This window comes from Phyllostomus discolor, chromosome 8, assembly GCF_004126475.2.
Source record: "Phyllostomus discolor isolate MPI-MPIP mPhyDis1 chromosome 8, mPhyDis1.pri.v3, whole genome shotgun sequence".
Taxonomy (NCBI): domain Eukaryota; kingdom Metazoa; phylum Chordata; class Mammalia; order Chiroptera; family Phyllostomidae; genus Phyllostomus; species Phyllostomus discolor.
The window spans coordinates 20,036,012-20,057,034 of record NC_040910.2 but is presented as its reverse complement, the minus strand read 5'-3'; the positions used below and the strand labels follow the sequence as shown (position 1 = coordinate 20,057,034).

Here is a 21,023-nt window from a genome sequence, read left to right as displayed (position 1 = left end):
ACCTAAAAGAATATCAAAATTGGATAGTGTAAAAAAAATTAAGGCACGTGTGTAAAAGGCATTATATATGAGTTTTGATTTCTTTGTTTGTCTTAGAGTGCCTGCAAATAATCTAAATGCCTAAGATGAACTGGAAAAAGATACACAAGACACTTGTTATTTTTAACCTGCCTCTTAGGCAGTTGAAAAACAAAATCCCCACACGCTAGTTGGTGACGTGTAGTGTACTAACACCACTATAGCATCGTATAAAAGGACATATAAAAGGACAGAGGGCCATGTGCTTGCTCTTTACAATAGAAAGACATAAAAAGTTCAAAAGAAAGTAGTTTTCATGTCTCAGGAATTGCTACCTAAGTCTAAATGTGAGAAACAGCAACTTTCTGCATTCTTGTTTCTAAGTGGGGAATTTGCAAATACGATGCAGTATACTGGGAATTAACCACACACATTTTCCACTAAATACTGAGAAATGCTAAAGCAGCTACTAGAGTTTTAAAGGTTATTTCCAAGTATTTATGTGTGAGTTCATGTGTATAGTAGAGCCTTCAAAAGTACCCTTTGTTCTTAATATTTAACATGCAAGTGAAACCAAAAAGTGTAATCAACTCATGATGGCTTTGACCGGTTAAAATTATTTATAACCCTAACTGAGGCAGATGGCTTCTGATCTGCATATTATACTTCAATAAGCACTGTGGGAATATGGCTATCACCCTGCTTTCCATCAAATAAAAAGTGTGAAAACCATCAAACCTTGTACTTTATTTACAATGAATAAGATGATAATCACAATCACAGGTAAATGACAGTTCTGTACATCTCGTTGGATAACATACAAAAATTACACATTCACAAGCACATAGCTCTTTTACCACCACCGAACACTTCAGTCTATGTAGTCAAAGTCTTCTGGAATTCCAAAATTTTTATCAATTTTATTTTCTTCAAGCCCAAATTTTCTTTTGGCCCAAGATTTTATTGCAAATATGTTATCTATAAAGAAAATAAGAAATACTTTTGAGAATTCAAAACACCATTATAAAACATTTCAAATGTAATTATATCCATTGTTTTTACTTTCAGAAGCAGCAAAATAAGGGTGTTTGTTTTTTCAAGAATAATGGCATAATGGCAATTAATTTCAGAAGAAAATATTTCAGGAGTATTTTGAATAAACAGATCTCGTACTTCAAATCCCAGGAAATCAGGTGCCACTGAAGAATAACCAACCGAAGAATCATCCAGAGACAGGGAAAAGCTAACGGTGCTGCCCCTGGCTCCACGGGCCCCACGGACAGGTCAGGACTCTCGCCCCAGGCAGCAGAGCTGCTCGCCGCCCAGAGGAACCCCTCCCTCCAGCCCTGCTCCCTCCCCGACAGACAGGAACGGCTTCCAGACAATCGGGCCAGTGTGAGGGAGAGGGGTCAGAGGAGAGAAGGCGGCTGCCCTCTCTAAAGGCTGTAAGAGGGGAGCAGATGTGTATCCTCAGCATTCTCTCGGGCGAATTGAAAATGCCTTTTACCACTGAAAAGCTGTTCTATCTACTTAGAGGAATCTGTCCCAAGGAAATACAACAAACTGTGTGTACAAAGATGCATGGTCAAGACGTCACCCATGTGTAATAAAGGAAAAAAGAATAACAGCCTCCCTGCCCCAGCACCGGGAGGGCGTCCGCACAGGCAATGCCCGTGCGCTCAGCCGCGGGTGCATGCAGGAGTGGGGGTGATGGCGAGCTTTCTTGCTTTCATTTTACACGTTTTCATTAATGTACGCACACCACCTGTATAATGAACAGATATTACAAATATAAAAAATAGTGGTATAAAATTTTCTGGTTCAGCGTATTCTATAAGCATTGTGGTGACAATGAAGTCAGAGGGTTAAAATAGGTTCTCCTGGAGCCGTTAGGGGCTGAAGCGTGTCACCTCCCCTAAATTCATGTTGTAGTCCTAACCCGCAGTACTGCAGAGTGTGACCATGTTTGGGCACAACCTTTATCTTAATTTTTGTTTTTACTCATCTCATTTTGTAATCCCGGAGTGAAAGACATTTTGGTGAAGAGGGTCCGATGACCTGTGAGCTGATCTTTAAAGAAGTGACTGAGTTAAAACGAGCATGTTAGGGGAGACCCTCATCCAATCCGACTGGTGTCCTTATAAGACAAGGAAATGTGGATACACTGAGACACTAGGGCAGGGGTGTCAAAATCATTTTCACCAGGGGCCACATCAGCCTTGTGGTTGCCCTCGAAGGGCCTGACGCAGAAGAACGCAATTATTTCCAAACCACTGCACGGCATGGAGAGAGGAAGCTACTTCAGGATATGACCCACATAAATGAAGGAGTAAATCTAAGAAAGACCTACAACCTAGATGACTCTACCCAGCAAAGCTATCATTTAGAATGGAAGGGCAGATAAAGAGCTTCCCAGACAAGGAAAAGCTAAAGGAGTTCAGGATCACCAAGCCCTTATTACATGAAACGTTAAAGGGGCTTATTTAACAAAAAGATCAAAACCATGAACATTAAAAAGGCAACAAATTCACAATTATCAACAACTGAATCTAAAACAAAACAAAACAAAACAAAACAAACTAAGCGAACAACCAGAAAAGGGACAGAATCATGGGTATGGGGATCACACAGAGGGTTAGCAGCTGGGAGGGGGAAGGGGAAGAATGGGGGGATGGTGCAGGGATTCAGGAGCATAACTGGAAGGAACAAAATAGACAGTGGGATGGTAATTACAGTACGGGAAAAGGAGGAGCCAAAGAACTTACATGCATGACCATGGACATGAACTAAGGTGGGGTTGCTGGAGGGAAGGGGGTACCAGGCAGACCGGGGCAAAGAGGGGAAAACTGGGACGACTGTAACAGCATAATTGATAAAATATACTTTTAAAAAAAGGAAAGATATAAGATGCAGGAAGTGGGAAATCAGGAAATCCAACACAGGGGAGAGGCAAGCAATCCCAGGATGACGGTGAAACGAAATTCTAGGATGACGGGTATGTACCAGTCACGAAAGGCAAGGAGACCAGATGGGACAAAACAGGAACAATTTCTTCAAGAAGATGGAGGAAAATGATGAACAACTGGTATGTCTGAACATGTGAAGAAGATAGTCACACATCTAGTGGAGTTTGGGACTGAATTAGCAATAAGTACATGGAAATGTATGTGGTTTAGGGCAAGAGTATACATTCAACTATGCATGGCATTACATAATCTTAATAATGTAAATATTCCTAATCACAGTGAACAATGTAACAAGGAATTATAATGATGATGATGGGAAAAAAGGAGCAGTGAAGGAAATATGTAATGGTTGGGAAGCAGAATAGCGAAGCTTTATTTAAAAAATTAAAGAACTGCTTAAAATTTAAAAATCAAGCAAAAGCAATATATAAGTGTTATTTGGAAATACAGTTAAAAGAGCAAAAAAAATCAACTAAAAAAGTTGAAAGACTTATTCTTGAGACAGGAAAGGGGAAGTGGTCAAGGTAGGGTGTTTTTAGAAAAAAAATTGTAGATTTTTTGACTCTGTATGTGTGTGTAACTTTGACTAAGAACAGAAAAACAAACACACAAAATCTAGTACAATATCTGGCTCATGAAAATTCAATGTTAACCATTATATTACTATAATGACAAGATAGACAACAGTTTTTATATTACCATTACATTCATGTTAGGGATGACAATGCTTCCCCTACCAGAAATGCTACTTGGTCTGTTTCAGACATGTTATTTACTATACTAAGAATATCTGGGCACATTTAGTAAAATAAAAAATTATAAAACAAAAAAGTTTAACTCTGGGCATCAAATAATGATGAAATGTTTAAAATGAAGTTCATTTCTAAGGTAACTAACAGAGTGAATAGAAAAATGCTAAAAAATATCCTCATTTCTTTCAGTTAAAGTGTTATAGAATATCAATAGATATTAAAATAAATCTTTACTTTTTAAAAATAAGCTAAAACAAATTTTACTTTTTTTAAAAGACTTTATATTTATTTATTTATTTATTTTTAGAGAGGGAAGGGAGGGAGAAAGAGAGAGAGAGAGAAACATCAATGTGCGGTTGCTGGGGGCCGTGGCCTGCAACCCAGGCATGTGCCCTGACTGGGAATCGAATCTGCGACACTTTGGTTCGAAGCCCGAGCTCAATCCACTGAGCTATGCCAGCCAGGGCTTAAATTTTACTTTTTTTAAGGACCTAAGAGGAAACCTCACTAAATACTGATAGCATGAGTTACTCCTGAACGAAATACTTACAGAGGGCTACATAAGACAGGTATTAAGTGTATTATGGGTACTCCAGAACATAAAGAACCTACCTCGTTAAGCTGACACAAGAATAGGGAGAGAAAAGTCAATGCGCTACTCAACAACTTCCAAGTCTCTTAGAAAGAAAAGACCGAGTGCGAAGTGGACAGCTTTTGGGACAAGTCCCCAAGGGTACAGCCTGGTTTCCGGGGAATGAAAGGACAGATGCACGCGTGGAAGTAGGGAGTCTGGAGCAAGGGGCTTCCGGTCGGGAGAGAAGAAAATGAGACAACACAGTGAGGCTATGGCCTGGGCAGGAAGGAGCTCTGGTCCACAGGAGGGCAAGGCACCACTTTATCACATACCTTCTGAGATTAAACACGAACAAAATAAACATACAAGACCCTCCGCAGCACGGCTTAATGGGCCAATTCAAAAAGACTCAATGAAACAAGTCCTTGAGCCCTGGGTGTCTGCCTTCAAGACAATGTTACTCACAATCTCGATAGTTCATTCCCTTGTTAAATACGTTCCATATTTGGCGGAAGATTTTATAAATGGATAAAAACTGTATTTAAAAAATAAAGAAACAGCCTCTCGAAGACTGGCAGAGCTCCTGCTGATGTGGCGGCGTGCCCGAGAGACACAGGGACGGGACGGCAACATCGCACGCGCCAGTCCCTCTCAGGCCCTCACCCGCTCCGTGCCCCTGTGCTCATTACGATGCCTCTCGTGCACAGTCATAGAAACTCCACTGTCTTAATTATTAAGCAAGGTGTTTGATGATATAATTTGTTAAATCGCATTTAAAGTGTATTTGCTGTCACAAAACATTTAAATGCAGTATTTCTTGTTACATTTGTACTGTGAGATAATCCCTCATTCTATAAAACTGAAATACTTAATTACTGAACAGCAAGTATTCTCAATTCTATATACACAGTGGGGCAAAAGTAGGTTTACAGCTGTTTATATGAAAAATAACACAATAATTAATAATACAATAAGTGCTGCATTTCATGTACTCACAACTGTAAACCTACGTTTGCCCCCCCGCCCCACGTTTGGGAATTTTTAAGTAAAAAGAAACAACACCTTAACTAATAACTACATAACAACCTTTAGCTGTGCTACTGGTGTTTCCCTCCCGTCCCGTTGAGGACGGAGAGGTTTCCCGAGGGGTCCTCTGTGTTAACTCCAGGATCTTCTCAGGACGCTGCCGCTGGGGGGGCAGGCCCGAGCCTCACCCGGACACACCGTCCTCCGCAGCTGTTCCCGCCGCTCTAAAAATATCTTCCTTCCTACAGGACTTTAAAAGTTCCAGGCTCTTTCCCAGCTAATAACATGGGTGGCGGAGTTGTTCAAAATGTCTTTAAAGTATAACTTTGGAAGTTTATGACAAGTGGAAAACAAGGGCATTTTTTGAAGAGGAGAAAGGGAAAAGGGGAGTATTTATCTGTGTGGCTTATTTACCTAACTGTCTTATTTAACCCTGCCCAAACGGGAAGGAGGTACTGTCCACACCGAGCATGTAAGGAAGCTTGGAGAAGCTCAGTGAAGTCCCGGAGCAAACGACCTGGGTTCCCTCCACAGCGAGCCCTCCTCGCCGGGCACGCGGGCCGCCTGCTCCTGCTGTTCGCTGAGCTGCTTGCTGAGAACGACTGCGGGAGATCGCTTTGTGACCCTCTTATTTTAGCCTGAAAATTCACTTGTTTTTCCAAACCCATGTGATAGAATGTATGTATTATTTAGACTTTATTGGACACAGAATTCATTATTCTCTTGTCTTTTAGGTTAGTTTGCTGTTTTACCCTTCTCTGTTCTTACCACTAAAGCATTACATTATTTAGGAAATAACTTCAGAATAAATAAGATTACAATTTTGTAGGAACCAAAGGCCAATTACATTGATTTTATCAATCTATTAAATTCTAAAACAGATGAGGAAAAGGGATTTTAAAACTTTTTGAGGAATACAAAGGGCTGAGCACAGGGTCAGGGAAACCCAGCTCAAATCTGTCTTCCAGCGTCTGACCTAGTCACCTTGACTGACAGCGGTCACTCGGAGCTTTCTGACCTCCACGGGAACACAGTCTTTCCCATCCACCCCCAGAGAAACAGAATGAGGGGGGTGACACATGTGAAGGCATTATAAACTCTTCCCAGGGCGGAACAGTTCAATTACCACTATTTTATAATTAAATACTGAAAACTCATCAGTGTAATTTTCAGACAGGTTTTAACAAAAATAATCACACTTGTATATGATTCACAGCAATTATTATTCATTAACTTTCTTCTAAATTGTAATACACATAGATAATGTCTTATTAATTCCCACTTCTTAGAATACCTCTGGTGTAGACCAGATGTATATTCATTGGCAAATGAATTGATGAGGCATTTCAGGAAGGCAGGTAGAGAGGACAGTGACAGGCAGTGAGTGGGTGAGGGCTTGCTCTCGGAGTTCAGGAAAGCTGGATTCTGATTCCTGTTCTACCGCCGAGCACTTGTGTGGCCAGGGGCTCCCGACGGCCTCCGTCTCATCTCTAAATGTAGGGATAATAACCCTACCCACCTCACAAAATCGTTGTGGAGACCAATGAGAATGCACCACAGACATCCTTGTAGTGCCCGGCTGACACACACTCAGCCCTCCCCACGTGTTAGCCGTTACCACCAGCGAGAAGACAGACCCCAAGGGTTCCACGGACCTCTTGAAGTTTTGTGCAAGTTAAGTGGGTGGCCTAAGTGACGTCTCCGGGAAAAGTCACACAGGAGTTAAAGTGGAAATAATCATTGCTTTTTCAAAAAAATCTTGAATTTTACAAAATGACTCATAATAAGATTTAAAAATGTCTTTCCTTGAACAAAAGTAGACACAATGGCTTCTGCCTTTCACAGCAGAGTGTGAAGTTTATATTTTAGCAGTGCCACTGAAATACGTACCAGTCCATCTGTTGGCAGCTTCTTTGGCTACTTTATTTGCTTGACCTGAAAAAAAAAGGAATACATACATGTGTGTATACACACACACACACACACACACAATCATCTGTATCTATCTAGAGATTCTTTTTCTTACATGAACAAGTTTATACAAATAAAATGGCTATAGAAAAAAGCTCAAAGGTTTGAGATACAGGTTTGTGATATATTTTATCACAAATACATCACAAACCTGCTTAGCTTTCCCCCCAAATTTTAGAAGCTGTAGTTACATTAGTCATTAACAGAAAGTCCAAGTGAACAATACCCCTTTCCTAAATATCCATTATTATTGTACTTGCTCCTTTAAAGACAACAGGAAAGTCTGAGATGTAAATTGTTCATAGTTTACAACGCCAAAATAAGATAAAATAATTTAAGTTTAATGGTAAGAATTTTAGTGTATTGTGTGTACACACACACACACACACACATCAGATCACAATAAACCTGACCTAAAAAAATTTCAGTGATCATATAGTAGCCCTACAGAAGGAAATATTTACTTACACTGAATTATACATCTTTCTATGAAATGTGGCTCTATCTATATTGTGTCTCTCAAGTTAACCTACACAGCACATAACAATGCCATGATCAACTGGGAATAAATATTATGTGACAGAATTTATTTATTGGAAGGTAATTTATATACCACAGAATTCACTATATGAAAGTGTGTAATTCAGTGGTTTTTAGTATATTCACAGGACTATACAACCAGAACTACCTAATTCTAGAACGTTCTCAGTGCCCAAAAGGAATCCCATACACCTTAGGAGTCACCCCACCGAGACACGCGTCTCCCTTCCCTCTTCACAGATCTGCCCGTCCTGGCACAGTGTTGCTGTTTCATCCACGTTGTGACGTGTATATCACTACTGCACTCCTTTTCACTGGCAAATAATATTCCACTGGCTAGATAAACCACTTTTTGTTTACCTATTCACCAAGTGACAAATATGTGGGTTATTATTGCTAATATAATTTAATAATTTTTGTGTGAACATGTTCTCCATTTCAAGGCAGAGTATATACCTAGGAGTGGAATTGTTGGCTCAAATGGTAACTCTATGCATAACATTTCTGGGAACAATACATTGTTTTTAGAAGTGCTACTTCATCCAGTCACCCCCACCTCCCAGCAATCTAACAGTTCCAATTTCTTCACATGCTCACCAACAATTAACTATTTTCTGTTCTTTTTATGACAGCCATTCTAATGGGTATGAAGTGGTACCTCGTTGTGGTTTTGATTTGTAGTTCCCTGTTGGCTAACGATGTCGAGCTTGTTTTGATGCGCTTATTGGACAACTGTATTGTTCTTGGGAAAATGTCCACTCAAATCCTTTGCCCACGTTTAAACTGAGTTGTTTTTTAATTGTTGAACTGTAAGGTTTTTATATATATAATATATATTTTATATATCACATAAATATATATATTGGACACTTATCAGATACAAAATTTGCAAATATTTTCTCCCATTCTGTGGGTATTCTTTTCACTTTCTTGATAATGTACTCTAACACAAAAAAGTGGCAAATTTTGATGAAGTCACATTTATCTACATATTTCGATTGCTTGAGCTTTTGATGTCATATCCAAGAAACCGTTTCCTACTCCAAGGATAAGCCTAAGTTTTCTTCTAAGGGTTACATAGTTTTAGCTCGTAGGCCTTTGATCTGGCTGAGCTGATTTTTAAATGTGATGTGAAGCGAGAGTCCTCATGGATTTACTTGCACGTGGTTGACCAGTTGTGCCCAGCACTGCTAGTTGAAAATACTATTCACTCCTGATTGAATAGTCTTGGCACACTTAGGGAAAATCAGCTAGGTTTACTTCTGAATTCTCAATTCTATTTCATCCACTCCATGTCTTTTGGCAATTCGGGGTCCCTTGCATTTCATATAGATTTTAGGATCAACTCATCATACTCTGAAAAAAGCAAATGGATTTTTTTATAGGCTTTACATTGAATCTGTAGATCAACTGGGGAGTATTTCCACCTTAACAACCTTAAGTCTTCAATCTATGAACATACGATGTCTTTCTATTCATATAGGTCTTTAATTTCAATGTTTTGTAGTTTTCAGCATGTCATGCACTTCTTTGATTTTGTTCCTTGGAATTTTACTCATTTTGCTGCTATTGTAATGGGATTTTTTTGTCTTAATTTCATTTCAGAGTGCTTCGTTTATCTCTTCATAAAATATAAGAGATTCTTGTATATTGATTTTGTATGCTTCAACTGGCTGACCTCACTTGTTAGCACTAATAGTTTTTGTTTGTTGGTTGGTTCTGGTGGATTGTTTAGGGCTATACTATAAATAGAGACACTTCTATTTTTCCCTTTCCAACACAGATGTCAATTATTTCTTTCCTGCCTAATTGTCCTGGCTTGAACTTCCAGTATAATGTTGAGTAGAAGTAGTGAGAGTAGACATTCTTGGGGAAAGCATACAGCCTTTTACCATCCAATATGATGTTAGCTATGTGTTTTTTGTAGATGTCCTTTTATTAGATTAAGAAATTGACTTCTATTCCCAGTTTGTTGAATGTTATTATTGTAAAATGGTGTTGGATTTTTTTCAAATATTTTTTTTTTCTATTGAGACAGTCATGTGGGATTCCACCACCGTTACTCTATAAATATGATGTACGTGATTGATTTTTGTATGTTGAACCAACTTTGAGTACCTGGGATAAATGTCAGGTAATCAGGGCACACAATCCTTTTTATATACTGCTGGATCTGATTTGCTAGTATTTTGTTGAGAATGCTCACATTTATATTCATAAGCAATATTCATCTAGTTTTCTTTTCTTATAATGTCTTTGTTTGGTTTCGGTATCAAGCTAATACTGACCTCAAAGAATGAGTTAGGAAATGTTTTCTTCCTTCCCAATTTTTTTTTTAAAAGGTCATTCTTCTCTAAACTGGTAGAATTCTGAAGCATAGACTAGGCTTTTTGTTGCATAAAGTTTTATTTTCATTTCTAATTCATTCTCTTTACATGTGAAACATCTATTTAGATAGTCAATTTCTGCTTCAGACAGTTTTGGTAGTTTGTATCTTTTGAGGAATTTCCTAATGTCACCTAGCTTATCAAATGTATTGACCTACAACTGCTTATACTTCTATTTCTGTAAGGTCAACAATAATATTCCTTCTTTCATTCCTGATTTTAGTCATTTGAATCTTCCTTTTTCCTTGGTCAGTGTAGCTAAAGGTTTGCCAATTTTGTTGATCTGCTTAAAGAACCAACTTCTGGTTTTGTTGATTTTCTCATTTTTCGATTCTCTATTACTCTTACTTCTGCTCTATTCATTGTATTTCCTTTCTTCTGTCTGCTTTAGGTTTAGTTTGCTCTTCTTTTTCCAGCTTCTTTTTTAATTTAAGATTTAATTTACTTATTTTCAGACAGAGGGGAAGGAGGAAGAAAGAGAGGGAACGAAATACTGATGTGAGAGGGAAAGGTCAGCTGGCTGCCTCCCGTGTGCGCCCTGACTTGGGACTGAACGCACAGCCGGGCATGCGCCCTCACCTGGGACTGAGCCAGCAACCTTCTGCTCTGCGGGACGATGCCCAGCCAACTGAGCCAGCCACATGGCCAGGGCTTCTTCCGGTTTCTTTTTTTCAGGATTTTTTGAAAGTGTGTGCTGGGGCATGTTTAAACACTCAGTTAGGCAATTTACAACTCTGCCTTAGCTTTCACTTCCTGCTTGCAGAATGTCAAGGAAGGTCAGCTAGATGTGGGAAATTAGGAACTTCTCAGGTCTTTCCTGAGAATGTACACAGACGTAGGCAATGCATGTGACATTCCTTCTACATTTCCAGGAACATGTTGATTTTCAAGGTGCCGACAAACATGTCTTTCAGTCTCTCCTTTGTAAAAGTAATTTGTTGTTCATAGATTTTAGAGAGAGAGAAGGAGAAACACTGATTTGCTGTTCCACTTATTCATGCATTCATTGGTTAGTTTCTTGTAGGTGCCCTGACCAGGGATCAAACCCGCAGCCTTCGCATATTGAGACAATGCTCTAACTAACTGAGCTACTAGGTCAGGGCCTCAGCTCTGAAGCTTTTTGAAGCTTTTTGGTTAGTCTGTTTGCCATAGTTGCTGTTCATCACCTAAGACAGACACAAACTTAAAATTCTTGCCTATAATTGTTTTAGACAAACACTCCCCAGGGAGAGGCTGTTAGCATTAAGCATACTCCAATTCAGGTCAATTAAAGACAATCCTTTCTACTGGTGCCTTTCCGAGAACCACCAGAGACATCAAATCATGACAATTCTTTGGGAATGAGGGTCTTAAAGAGATCCAGCTTCTTTCTGCTTCCTCTGATGCCAGGATGCAGGGCTGTTTTTTTGTTTTTTTTTTTTAAGCTGGAGAGTAGGGGTTGAAAGCAGGGCAAGTTAAACCACCACAAAACACCTACTCTTGCTGAGATTCAGCCATTTCCTTGACTAGGCAACTCTTTCCTTTGTTTTTAGAATTCTGACAAAGTTGAGACAATTTCTGCCAGCTTTCATGGAAGAATAAACATTTTCAGAAGTCCTTACTACACCATTTTTTACTGTCATCCTGGCATTTATTTCCAAGAGAAGTTGTTAAATACTTTTAAGATTTACTTTCAAGTATTTTTGTGGGAATTCAATTCTTACAACTTATTGCACTTGTTCTTAAGCAATGGTCACAGCAGCTAAAATTAAATTTTATTTTTTATAAATTATTCCTTTTACTTAATTCTTAAATATTTGCAACTAATGTTGCTAATACCTGCTTAATGATATCAGTAATTCTACTGGCATGATGAAACATAAATATTTCCTGCAGGAGTTATTGAGAAGTAAGAGATAATACATAGCATGTCTACAAGAATGTAAGAGTTATAGCTATTATCAGCAGAAAAACTGTTTCAAAATGAATCATGACAGATTTAAAGATAAGCCTAATTGTTGTAATATGGGTGCTATAGTCATGTCACTAAGAACCAAATCCTTGCCCTGGATGGCGTGTCTCAGTGGATTGAGCGCCGGCCTGCAAAGCAAAGGGTTGCCGGTTTGATTCCCAGGCGGGGCACGTGTGTGTGTTATGGGCCAGGCCCCCAGCGGGGGATGTGCGAGAGACAACCACACATTGATGTTTCTCTCCCTCTCTCCTCCTCTCTAGAAATAAATAAATAAATATAATAAATATCTTTAAAAAACCCCAAAAAGCCAAGTCCTATCAAAATCAATTTCTGAAACTCATAAACCTTTAATCCAGTATAACCTGTTCCACAATAACATGACAGCCAAATACTATGTAATCATTATCAAAAAGCACATTGAAAAACAATAGTCTCATTGGAGAAAGGGGATGTGGGGTGAGTAGAGGTTCAAGTCTAAAAAAGTTCTTTAGATTCAGTGACAAGGAGATCATTGCCATTTACTAATTATGTATTTAAATTTCTTGAATCTGTGGGTGATAGTCTTTGTCGAACTGGAAAACAATCCAGCCTTTATTCCTGATGTAAATGTCTCCAGGTACTTTTCTGGCCTCAGCCCCCGCCGCCCCACCAGGCACTCCTCTGGCGCCCCGACTACGGCAGACCAGTCACAGGTGCTGTTGTCGTCAGAAAGTCTTGAGTTTCATTTTGGATCATTTCTGTTGCCGTGTCTTCAAATACTTTCTTTCCCTTTCAAATCCTTTCCTTTGCAAAGTTTAATCTGCTGTTATTCCAATTCAGAAATAGTCATCTCTGCAAATTTGACTTGGGTCTTTTTTATACCTTCCATGTTTCTCCTTAACTTTTTGAACATACAGAATACATTTACAAAAAGTTTTAATGTCATAATCTTCTAATTTAACTGCGTCAGTTTTGGATCACTTTTGATTGATGGTTTATTCTTCTTATACAGATCATGTTTTCCAACTTCCTTGACTGCCTGATAATCTTTCATTGTGAATTTTATTACATTATTATTACATTATGAATTTTATTTTGTTGGGTGCTAGATACTTTTGTATTCCTATAAATGTTCCTGAACTTGTTCTGGGATGCCAAAAGTTACTTTGAAACAATGATGCTTTCAAGACTTGCTCTTACAGTTTGTTAGGTGGGTTGAGAGGAGGCAAGACCTTCTTGAGTACTCTACCCGATGCCTTGTGAGTTACACATTTTCCCAAGCCGGCTGGTAAGAGTAAGCGCTAGTCCTGGTCCTCTGTGAGTGCCTGGCACTGTTCCTTCTAATTCTTTGAGACTGCTCTTTTCCCAGCGTTGGGCAGTCTCCTCATATTCATGAACTGAATACCTGAGAGGAACCCTTTATAAATACCCAGGGTCCTCAGATTTCTGTGTACCTCTCTCCTCTCCAATATGCTGCCCTTGCTCAGCTCCAGCCACGCTGGTCTCCCTGATCCGCCATGCCTTCTCATCAGTTAAGGGAGTCCGCAGAAGTCTGCCTAGGTTCTCCTTTCTTGTGCCAAAGCCAGGAAACTCAGCAAAATAAGGAGGAACAATGATAAGGCTTATCTTGTCTGCTCTAATGATTGCTACCCTTTGTTGTCTGATATCAAGCATCTTGAAAACCATTATTTCATATATTTTTGTTTCAGGTGGGAGGATAAATCTAGCGCATTACTCTCTGTGCTGGAAGTGCCATGTGTGAATAAAGTTTTGTGAGCTGTCTTTTTGTGAGAAATTGTACATTTCTCTAGACAAGTATAAACTGAAATTAGACTAAAAATTGTGTTTACAGGTACGTAGGCTTTGACAGTCCCCCTGCCCACCCCACCTTAGTTTGGTAGCTTTTTGTAGAAAAAGATATCTTACCTTGATAGCTAAAATTTATTTATGAAATAATGTAATTATGCTGCATACCTACTGTCTATTAAGTATGTTCTAACTTTCTATAATTAATATATAATAAAAATAGTGTTTTTAATGGAGGAGACAAACAGCACGAAGCCAAGAAGGAAGGACTTACGCTCATTGCCCTATTAAGATCAGAAATGTACAATATGAAAATGTCAAAAACTACCACATCTGTGATAAATTCACCACTGCAAATTCTATAGGATCAAAACATAGATCCATCTTATGTGGCTGTACAAATAAATATTAAAAGACAACTAGGTCTGATGTTGAGGAAGACTGATAAAGTCTCTTAACTCATTCTAAACCAGAAAATGTCCTTGCCATTCAAACAGACCTCATACCCATCACCCTCACTGATGCTGGCATGTTTGCCTTGGGCTGAGAACCAACTAGCCAAGCCTTAACATTCAAGGGTTATGACGAAGAGCAGAATTCCGGCAACCGGTATAAAATCAGTTATAACTTCCTCCTCAGCCACGCTTCCTGCTCCCCAGAAAATCCATCACCCTCTATATACCCCAAAACTTCTTAAAGTTTTATTTTCCTTTTTCAGAGGCGACGCACTTGCTGCAGCTGCTGCATGACCCAGAGGCACGTGGAACGGCAACATCTGAAGTTACGTGTCTGCAGTAAAAGTTTTCCCGCTTCACGAATCAGTCTAGACAATTCTCTGTCCCCACTGATTGTGTGTGGCTCACGGTGACCTGCTGCCTTAGGGGCAACCACTGGTATACGAAAGAGTAGTTTTGTCAAAATTGTGACAAGTACTGTAAATGAGGAGGCCATAAGTAGAAGTGATATCATCAGCCAGGGTCATCTAAGCAGCCGAGGCAACACACGGGGACCACAGAGTGGAAAGGCAGAAGCCTTGATTGGCTATGGCGAAGCGCTGCGGGTGCCAGACAGCAAAGAGAATACAACGGGTAAGCAAGAGTTGGCACTTCAAGGAAGACGTCCAAGAATCCCACAAAACTGAAATCGGGAAGCGAGGTAGAACCAAGTAAGAGTATCAAATGAAGGATCAGATTTGGTAATTGTTGTACTGTGTGAAAGAATTTTCACGATGAACTGCTAGAGGGTACAGCTATACTGATCCTGAAAACAAATCAGCTGAAGGTATTGAACCTGGGTAATAAAACTGTTCTCAGCCTCGGCCGGGTGGGTCAGTTGGTTGGAGTGTTGTCCTGAACACCAAAAGGTCACAGGTTTGATCCTCGTTCGGGGCACATACAGAAGAAAACTAATCAAAGTTTCTATCTCACATCAATTTCTCTCTCTTTCTCAAACTGATAAACACATCCTTGGGTTAGGACTTAAAAAAAAAAACAAAACCACTATAGACAAGACACAACATTTGGTGTCCTCTTTACCAAATGGTCTGGGTTTTCTTTGAAAAATGAAGCATGAAGCATGAGCAGGTGAAATGTTCTAGCAGTAACCTCCTACTTTCTCCTGCCACTCTGCTGCCCTTGTATTCACTGAGCGTCTCATCTGATACCAGTTAAAACTTTAAAACAGATTAAAGTGGCTAATTTTGTAGCAATAGATTTGGTTAGCACTTTTCTTCTGCAGGATGACGATAAATGAAATGAACCTGTGCGTGGTGTGAAAGAGCTAACCTGCCTCCCCAAAAACCTAGTCACAGAAAGTGACTAGCTCAGCGGGCTCTTCTGCCTCCACCTCTCTTTGAAAACCACCCTGGACAATCAACGGAGCCACAGACACATGCCACCCCCTAGGCCGTGTACCCCATGTGCGGGGACGTGCCCCCTGGAGCTGCGCAGATGGGAACCTGTCTCTAAAATTAAGTTTCACTTTAAGATTACACAAGAATACCATCAAGGATAACTTAATTATAATCAAACTAATCTCCGGTTAATTTTCAAGTGCCAATAATTAAACGCAGCATCCTTATAATATACCCTTTCATTTCTTTAAATATTCAAATTTCTATCTTTACATAAACATACACAAATTATTCAAAACGAAGCTCTGAAGACTCTGGTTTAAAAGTAGGTCAAAACATCATTGTATATTCAAAAGGCAAGTCAACGCACAGGCTGACTTTCTGCGACCTGCAAACACTTATATTTTGGTGTCATTTTCCCTAGAAGATGATGGTGGATTTCTTTCTCAAGTCAAGGTACTTGGGGTCAACTTAGCTCCCTCTCTGACTCCTTAGTTTCCTAAGCTTATATTTTATGTCTTTATCCTTCTGCCCCACCAAACTTCTTATTCTGGAAATGCTTCTCATTTTAAAGCTACCACTGTTCAATGCTTTAACATTAAGTCTCCTCAAAGGAAATTTTTATGCAACATGAATACTATTAATGGCTTTATTCTCTCATATACTTGTAGAATGGTTACCAGGCAACCAGAAGTACAAAGTCTTCTGCATTAGCAAAGTTAAAACCCTCAATATGTGACACAAGCTTACGTATTTCTTCCACGACTTGCGGGTCACATTCTTTGTATTTCTCCAGTTCTGCCTTGAGCTGGTCCCTTTGTTCTCGAAGTGAAGAAAGCTGTTTTGCTAGCCTGCTTCGCTCTTCCTGCATTTATAAAAAAAATAGTTTTATGTACAACTAAGGCAAATAAAATGCCATATATTATAAGGTTATATACTTTATAGACATCTTCATTTTATTCCTCATACACTGATGCATTAGGCTTTGACAATATTATAAATATACCTATATATTTAAAGTGAAGAACAAACTCAATTATCATTTTTCTCTCAAGCATCCTATAATATGAACATATGACTAACTGCATCATATAATATGAACATAACTGCATCTCAAGCATCCTATAATATGAACATATGACTAACTGAATGAGAATAGGTAGAATGAAAGGCTCATAACAGACAAGAGATCACCAACCACACCCAGATTATATATGCTCCCCAATGAAAATATGGGAGGAGAAAAAGCTAATTAATGAAGACGGGAGAAGCAGAATGATGAACACCTGTGTGGACACAATGACTGCCCCAGACACGGAGAACTGGAGCCACCTCAGACTGCTAGGAGTACAAAGATCCTTGCCAAATCACCTGACCTCTTTGTGCTTCCACCAAAACGGAGACGGTAATTATGGCTGCCTCCCTGAACCGTCGGCAGAACTGAATAAATATAAAAAGTGCATCTGGAACACTAACTGCCTGGCTCATATTAAGCAGAGTATTTATGTTAGCTATTTCTCCTTCCTCATCATCATCATCAGCATCATCACCATAAATAATATCTAGTAGACAGGAGCTGCGTATTTCTGGAAAACTCTGACGGGTGAGAGTGGGATGGTCATTAGAACGCATCTTTCTCAGGAGCCTCTCTGAACCACTATACTCCTCCGCCAGCCGCAGGCACCAGTGAGGCGTGCCGCTGGTTCTTCGCCTGTCACAGTGGTGCCGGGGGACTGGGTAGCACTCAGCAGACCGGCTGACAAGTTGTGGGCATGGGCAGGTCACCATTAGTTGAAGGTGCCTCTACAAGTTATTGCCAGTGTTAAAGAAAAAAAGGATCAAGTAAAGAATAGGAGATTTCTTCTTCTGTTACTGTCAACCGAAGAAGAAATTACAGCTTCGGGTTACACCCAGAACTTTCCTTCCCCTGAATATTCTTCAGAAATCACCATTCGGCGGTTCCCGGCTGTGACGATGCTGGCTATTCACGTGAGAGGGGGTGTGTAAAATAACTTGGAAAGGCATAAAGCCACTGTAAACCCAAGATGTATTCTTTTCTACCATCTGACAAGTTTTTGAGTCTCTTTCACAATCAACTGGTGCAAACAGAAGCCTACATAGAATGCGTAAGGGTTCGTGTTGATCTTCAATATTTTCTCAAGTCATGAATCTATACCTGAGATGACGATGACACAAGAAAGTAATTTTTCAAAAACCCCAACACAATACTTGAGAGAACACTGCACTTTAAAAAATAAGAGTAAGTCAATATTCACTTAAATAATTTAGAAATATTAAAGGTCACAAGGATATTATATTGATAGTTTTCAATTTGTTCTGGGCCAAGACTTAAAAAACAAGACTCTTAAAAACATATATAAACATTCATATAGGGCTTACCTTATGCCAGGTTCTCTTCTAAGTGCTTTGCCAATATTAATTTAATCCACACAATTACCTAACGAGGTAGATTTTATTATTCCCCATTTTACAACTGAGAAAATCAAGGGCAGAGAGTTCAGGAGACTTTCAAGCCCAGGCAGTCTGGCTCCAGAGCGTATGCTGCTGTGCTATGCTGCCGTATACGACACCATAAAACAATAATGCATCTAGATTCGCAACTAGTGAGTCCTCCCAGGGCAAATGGTCACGTCCTTTGCTGTGACTCGCTTCTCTCCCGGCAGAAACGGCACGCTCCTCACAGGACCCCGTGCATCCTTACTCCCCCATTTAGAACCGATTCAAGAGTCCACCGACACAGACTCACCGTTTCTTGGCGGCCAACCTTAGCTTTCTCGATGCTTTTCTGTAGGTTTGCGTGCTTTTGGTTTCCCTCGGATAACTAGAGAAGTAAAACAAATAAAATGGTTTGTTGGGGTAAACCTGCTAAACATGACGCTTACGAGTCAAAAAGACACAATGAGATTTGTCTTCAGCCCAAGACAATATAACAAAACGGTCAAAGACTCCACTGAGAACTACTCTAATTCAAAGAAAACCAAGTACCATGAATCATTAGGACAAACTGAAAAACAAGTTTAAAAATATTTCTTCCTATCCCATGTAGAAAATGAGTAACATGCTTTAATCTTTTCTAGTTTTCATTTATCATGTTCCCCATGCCCATTTCAAATAATTTGAGGCATATTATTTAAAAATTGAATTTGAGCCCTGGCTGGTGTAGGTTAGTGGATTGAGCACAGGCTGAGAACCAAGGGGTCACCGGTTCGATTCCCAGTCAGGTCACATGCGTGGGTTGCAGGCCAGGTCTCCAGTAGGGGGCACACGAGAGGCAATCACACATGATATTTCTCTCTCTTCTTCCCTTTCCCCCTCTAAAAATTAATAAATAAAATCTTTAAAAAAATTAAAATTGAATTTGAAAATTCAAAACCTGTTCTATATAAATTCTCTTCAAATTTCATTTTGCTGTCTTTTTTGTTGTTTTTCACATTATTACAGATATCTCCCACCTTCCCCCCTTTGCCCTCACCCAGCCTCACTTAAACTATTTCTTGTACTCATATGTGACCTATTTCATTAACAAAAATTAATGCAGCACTTATTATTCTTGAATAAGTTACCTTATGAGGAATTGATTCTTTACATTCTAAGTTCTCAGAGAATAAAAAATCTATTAGCCTGTGGCCAATTTTGTATAATTTTATGTACCTTAAAAGTGATCAGTTTAAGTGTTGTACTAAGCTTAGGTAGTAAATTATATATGGAAATGGCTTACATAGTGTACCCGCATAAAGACCATAGATACAGGATATTCATTAGCTGTGGCTGGGCCCATGCGCAAAAGGACTGATTAATTTCAGAACATTGCTTCCCCTTCCAATTTTTTAAATCTCACTTGAGCCCACAAATAAGTAAATAGTCACAGGAAATTCCCAATACTAAATTCTCCACCACATCTTTTGCTATAAACTAGTCAGCAATTACAGACTTTCTTTCTAAAATATGTTCCAATCCTCCCTCATGCTTGAGTCAAAAGTCATTTAGAAAATAAGGATTGAATGAGTGATTTTGTTTGGCTGATTATAAGAAACTGACCCTTTACAATATGGAGAGGGTGGGCAATAGTTAGACACACTTTTTGCTTAAAAATCACAAACAGTATCCTCAAAAAGCTGGTAGCTCTACCCCTGGAGATCTCCCACTTTTCAACACGCACAAAGGGAGCGCTGTCAGCTTTCTCCAATGGCCTCTCGTCACTGATTCTAATCCGCAGCAAGAACAAGATCCACCTGTGCGGCCAAGAAGACACCGCCCCAAACCAGTTATACCTCTTCCTGAGAGTAATTATCTTCCGCAGTTAAAAAAAATTAAAATCTGCTGTAGATTTAAGATCCAGAAAAGCTCTAAAGCCCTAAATTTAGCAAGGACTTCTAGTTCTTTTTTTAAAAAAAAGGTGTTCCCATTTATAAAATAACACCATGTTTAAAAAGTTAATATTCCACCCTTAAGGATCCACTTGAAATAATAAATGCATGTACTATTTAAGTTCAGGAAAGGAGAATTTTCCAATAAAAAATGCACACATATATGCACATACATACTACCATAACATTTTTCCATTAAAAAATGTTTTTTAAGATTTTATCTATTTGTTTTTAGAGAAAGGGTAAGGAAAGGAGAGAGAGAGAGAAATATCAATGTATGAGAGACACAAAGATCTGTTGTCTCTTGCAAGCCCCTAAGTGGGGTCCTGGCCTGCAACCCAGGCCTGTGCCCTGACTGGGAATCGAACTGGCCGGTTCATAGGCCAGCACTCAATCCACTGAGCCACACCAGCCAGATCTAAAAATGTTTTAAAAATAACCAGATAGATAGCTGTTATAAACATTTAGAAATAAGTTAAAACCTATAAAAATGTTAATAATTAACAAATGCATATATTATACTACTGAAGTGTCTTCCAGGTATTGTATGTCTGCTTGTGATTATTTACAACTTAAAAGCATTTGAAGAGAACTAATTAAAAAATTCCTTAACTCTGAAAATAACCCGATGCATTTGAAATATGTTTTCATGATTTGTCAGTTTTACCGTCTGGGTAATGAAAGGAGACACGATCCGAAGGATGTAAACAAATGAGAAGCTTCTGCTAATTACCCTAAGTACGGAACACTTGGGTTCAGCTCAGCGGCGAAGTGTTCTTGGCACTGTTCAGTTTTTAAAAGCTCAGCTGCTGG

General features: G+C 39.2%; 1 protein-coding gene across 1 annotated transcript in view; it reads right to left on the bottom strand.

Moving 5' to 3' along the window:
* Positions 1 to 754: 754 nt before the first annotated feature.
* The window catches only part of MND1 (meiotic nuclear divisions 1), a 50,204-nt gene continuing 29,935 nt past the window's right edge, over positions 755 to 21,023 (bottom strand). The window contains exons 5-8 of the mRNA XM_028521732.2: positions 18,590 to 18,664; positions 16,573 to 16,687; positions 7,227 to 7,271; positions 755 to 996 (exon numbers count right to left, since the gene is read on the bottom strand). Of these exons, the coding sequence (XP_028377533.1) occupies positions 890 to 996; positions 7,227 to 7,271; positions 16,573 to 16,687; positions 18,590 to 18,664 (342 nt within the window). The 3' untranslated portion in view covers positions 755 to 889. The remainder of the gene's footprint in view (positions 997 to 7,226; positions 7,272 to 16,572; positions 16,688 to 18,589; positions 18,665 to 21,023) is intronic.